This window comes from Cupressus sempervirens, chromosome 11 (assembly GCF_028749045.1).
Source record: "Cupressus sempervirens isolate cs-2001-9-10 chromosome 11, ASM2874904v1, whole genome shotgun sequence".
NCBI lineage: Eukaryota > Viridiplantae > Streptophyta > Pinopsida > Cupressales > Cupressaceae > Cupressus > Cupressus sempervirens.
The window spans coordinates 528,594,425-528,599,374 of NC_143128.1; the positions used below are offsets into that span (position 1 = coordinate 528,594,425).

The 4,950-nt window shown below is 37.2% G+C and overlaps 1 protein-coding gene across 2 annotated transcripts; it reads left to right on the forward strand.

Moving 5' to 3' along the window:
• Window positions 1-424: 424 nt before the first annotated feature.
• Window positions 425-3,061, forward strand: LOC149530700 (pentatricopeptide repeat-containing protein At2g27610-like). Of its 2 annotated transcripts, none has more exons than XM_089810285.1 (2): window positions 425-663; window positions 757-3,061. In XM_089810285.1, exons 1-2 carry the CDS (start codon window positions 586-588, stop codon window positions 2,449-2,451), a joined length of 1,773 nt encoding a protein of 590 aa, XP_089666411.1. In that variant the 5' UTR covers window positions 425-585; the 3' UTR covers window positions 2,452-3,061. The 2 variants fall into 2 exon arrangements, with proteins under 2 accessions (XP_089666411.1, XP_089666412.1); XM_089810286.1 differs by having other exon boundaries at window positions 431-663; window positions 752-3,061.
• The last annotated feature ends 1,889 nt before the right edge of the window (window positions 3,062-4,950 follow it).

Sequence of the window (4,950 nt, forward strand, 5' to 3'; positions counted from 1 at the left end):
TTTTGATCTAGGAAACTACATTATTTTTGTGGTGAATAATTATGTATATTACTATTTTCATGACTAAACAATGAAGAAATTGTACTAGTTTCATATTATTTTATTGTGTCTAACTGTTCATGATTCTTTAACTAAACTCCATAAAATGTAAAATAAAATAATTTAAAAAATTAACTAAACAATGAAGAAATTGTACTAGTTTCATATTATTTTATTGTGTCTAACTGTTCATGATTCTTTAACTAAACTCCATAAAATGTAAAATAAAATAATTAAAAAAATTAACCAACTCAATAAAATGAAAAAGGGAATAAATATTAAATTAAAACAAACAAAAAAAACTTAATAAATAATCCTATTCCAATTCCGGATTTGCACAACTAAACGTAGGATAGACATATTCCCTATCAAATTTCGGGTGAACCAAATGGACCAAGAATAGCGAATCCGGAATAACAAATGTATGAATAGTGAATCCAGAATAATAGATGCCTATTCCCAATTCCTATACCCGCCGCCAAACGGGCCCTTACAGTATAACTTAACAGCAGGACTCCCTAGAATGGTGGAACAATGTAAAAATAGATGGCACTCGCGGTGCAGCTTCCCTTGTCATACGCTACCTCATCATTAGCGTTGGATCGTGAAAACATCAAGGCAAAGGTTGTTCCTTTTCACTTCACTACTGCTCTTTCAATTGGTTTTGGGTTTTGTCTGAATTCTCATGGCTAACCCTTTTCTTGGGATTTAGAGCAGTACGATGCCAAGAAGCTTCACACCCACATCATCAAAACTGGGAAGCACTCCGATGTCTTTCTCGCAACTAAACTGGTTCAGGTGTACGGGAATTCTGGAAATATTGAGGATGCGCGGTACATATTTGATGAAATGTCTCAGCGAAATGTAGTGACATGGAATGTCATGATTGGAGTTTATGTTCGATGCGGAGAAGCAGAGGAGGCGCTGAAACTCTTCCGTCTAATGCAGACGAATATGATAAAAATGAGCGATTTTACTGCAAGCAGCGTTGTCAAGGCATGCACTGCCCTGTCAGCTTTTAAACATGGCAGAGAATTGCATACCCACATAATAAGAAGTGGGTTTGAATTGGATATTGTTCTGTGCACTACACTAATTGATATGTACTGGAAAGGCGGGAGGGAACTGGATGCATGCAAACTATTTGACGAAATGCCACTGAGAAATTTGATTTCATGGAACGTTATGATATCGGGTTGTGTACAGAACGGCTTCGAGGAGAAGGCAGTGGATCTTTTTCTAAAAATGCAGGAGATGGGTTTCAATCCCAATCAGTACATCTATTCCAATATGATAAAGGCATGTGGAGGTTTGCTACTAGCGGAGCTGGGTAAACAACTACATGCTCTTGTTTCTAAAGCTGGGTTGGAGTCGGATGTCATTGTTGGGAGTGCATTAGTTGATGGTTATGTTAAATGGGGAAATATTGAAGCAGCACAGATTGTTTTTTGGAGAGTGTCTGGATGGGATGTGGTTTCATGGACCACGATGATTGTGGGCTGTATCCAGGTTGGAAGGGATGATGAGGCTCTTGAACTGTTCTTCCAAATGCTGGAGCACAATCTCATGAAACCTAACCACTTCACATATTCAGGAGTCCTAAGGGCATGCTCCAATTTAGCTGACATGGAATCTGGTAAACAGATTCATGCACATCTTATGAAAACATTATTGGAACCAAATGTCTCCGTGGGCAATTCTCTTATTAGCATGTATGCCAGGTGTGGAAATATAGACGATTCACGGAAAGTATTTGATTTAATGTTAAGGAGGAATGTGGTTTCATGGAATGCTATGATCACAGGGTGTGCTCTGCATGGAAACTGTGAGGAGGGGATTAGACTCTTTAAGCAAATGCAACTTGCAGGGATTAAACCGAACCATATCACATTTGTTGGTGTCATCACTGCTTGCAGCCATGGAGGCCTTGTAGAGCAAGGTCGTGGCTTCTTCCATTCAATGACTGTAGATCATGGTATTGAAGCAACAATGGAACATTATGCTTGTATGGTTGATCTACTTGGTCGGGCAGGTCTATTGGAGGAGGCCTTAGAGATGATAAGACAAATCCCACAAGAACCTACAGCTCTTATATGGCGGACTCTGCTAGGCGCATGTAAAGTCCATGGCAATCTGGAACTGGGCTATTGTGCAGCACAGGCTCTCTTGAAATTGGAACCTAAGGATTCTGCTACATATGTAATGTTGTCAGGTATGTATGCTGCATATGGCAGATGGGATGATGTGGAAAGTTTAAGAAAAATAATGAAAGACAATGGTGTGAAAAAGGAGGATCCAGGGCACAGCTGGATTCAGATAAAGAATAGGGTATATGAATTTCTTGCAGAAGATAGATCAAACCAGCAAAGGGAGGAAGACTATCAAATTGACAAAGCAACTAACGATGCCTAAAATTGACAAACCAGATGAACAAGGTAGAAAATATAAACAAGAGGACAGATCAAACCAACCAACAGAGGAAATATATCCAATTGAAAGTTTGACAAAACAAAAGGGCAACGAAGGAAATATAGACAAGAAGATTGTGAAATTTTGCTTTTGGGCTTGTCAGCAGATCCCTTGAAGAATTTGGAAAAAGATATTTGACTCACATGCTACTATGAATTTGCCTTGCAATATCATGCAATATCATCCTAAACCGATGATGCAATTCTGGGGGAAAGTCCTTGCATTTGTTGCTGACATCTATTAATTGAGCAGTCACTTCCATCTAGTACTGTTACATGGATGGCAGTAGGTTTGATCATCCAAGCATAACTTCACTGTACCTGTTAAGCTACAAAGAAGTTATTCGAGCCCTTTCTCATCTTTTGCTTTCTGTATAAGTAATTTTCAGGTCATATAGTAGGTTCACTTCTTTTGGGAACTTAAGCACTTCGACACTCCACATAGAACTGGTAAAGGAAGCAGAAACCTTACCAAATTTTTTTTTTATCCATACTATAAATGGTGGACACCAACTTTTATAAGAAGTCAATAAAGTTGAAACTATCTAGGAAAAGGTCAGGTAGTTGACTATCTCTCACCAGAAATATTTGCAAAATTGATCCACGCTAGAAATGTTGGTTAACACTTCAATTTTTAATAAGGAAGTCAGTAAGGTTGTAACTGTCAAGGGAAAGGTCAGCAGTAATACAGAATCTACATACTCCATCCCAATATTCCACTGCGGAGGATAGATTTCATTAGTAATCTTCTGATGAACTGTGACAAATTCATTACCCACTTTAGATTCTTCAATAGCAAGCAATTATGCAACGATCATAAACAGAGACTAGAATTACCCGATTATTAAAAGAGGTAACATCACATCATAGTATTGTGAATAGGAAACGTGAAAAACGAATACAGATTTAAAATTACCCAAACTTTTGTGGATTCTGAAAGTGTCAGTGCGTACCTAATCAATCTGTGTATATATTATAAGATTGCAGTGTGAAAATACAGATGTTTAATTTATGCAAAACAATTCCCTCTACGAATTTTTTCTCAAAGGAATGGAGAGGTTCTGTGCCTTTGTGCTGCAGTCTAGATGGGTTTTAACTTTTTTCCGCAATGTATGTTTTATGAGACTATGCTGCCATAATATAATGGAGATCTTATGTAATTATTTTCTCTTTTCAATGGATGTTTATTAAGTTTTGTAATCTGTTTGTTTATTTATTCTATTGCATTTGTTTTTTTATTTTTAAAAAAAAGTTAAAAAGTTCCAGAACAGAAACAGAGTGCATGAATTACCTTGTTGGTCTGCTGGTTAAATGAGAAAAACTCTGAAATCATGGATGTTTTATTTTATTTGTAGATAAAAAAGAACAGTGAGACTATTTATTAAAGCAAATGGTCCAAAAGGGTGATTAGAAAAATAGAAAAACGAAAATAAACAGAGATAAAACAACAGAACAATCTTCTGGTTTCTTATTCATCAAGTAAAAACATCATTGCATATTATAACACAACAACGTAATTTTATAGTTGTTCCAGCAACCATTTTGCAAATTTAGGCATAGTTTCACAGCTAACTAGTGGAACATAACAGCAAACTGGAACTGATTAACAACTTGGCAATTCTTTATTTATTCCGACACACTCTTACAATATCTGTTAGACTTATTTTAACTATGTAGGATAACCCATTTAGGGTTCATATCTCCATTGAGCTGTTGTGCTCACAGACTTGTACCTATGCTGAATCCTTGTATTAACCAATTTGAATGACTCAAGTGTTCTGCTTGCTCATTACAACCAAAAAAGAAAGAAAAGAATAAGATACGACCGTGTAAAAGCTCATTCATTCATGACAGTAATTTAACTCTTCCTTGGCCTTTCAATTGGTCCTGCTGGGGATGGCCCTTTGAAACCCAAAGTGACCTCATCTTCAACACAGCAATGAAAGGGAGTGGCTGAAATGTTCCTCCTCTTATTATCATCACAAATTTTACACAAGATTTTCTGCTGATTCCCTTGTCTAGAAAGATTGTGAGGTGGTAATGTTATGGGGACTTCCAGCTTAGGCTGTTCAGCTTGCAATACGTGAGACTGCATCTGCATCCTCTGTAGATTGACATCCATTGGAGCAAATGGAAGAGATTGAACAACACTAGGGAATACTAATCTGGCCGAGAATGGTACCTGTAGGACCAGAAAAACGGGTAATATGCATAACACACTATGAGCAAATCACAAACTCAATCAACATGTATTAGCACCCACTAGTCTACCATGAAAGCCAAACTAATTAAGAAAGCAATAGAAACCCTCTTTTTCGTTTGTAGCTCCCATGTTCTTCTTTCTTCTCCAATGATTGTAGCTCCAATTCGCCTATAGTGCACACAAGGTTGAAGCCAAAGCCTATGATGTGGATAATGCCATGAGAATACTTGAAGTGTGATT

Coding starts and splice junctions, on each gene's coding strand:
- LOC149530700 (XM_089810285.1), top strand. CDS start 586: ATGGCACTCGCGGTGCAGCTTCCCTTGTCATACGCTACCTCATCATTA. Junction 664..756: donor GTGAAAACATCAAGGCAAAG/GTTGTTCCTTTT, acceptor GATTTAGAGCAG/TACGATGCCAAGAAGCTTCA.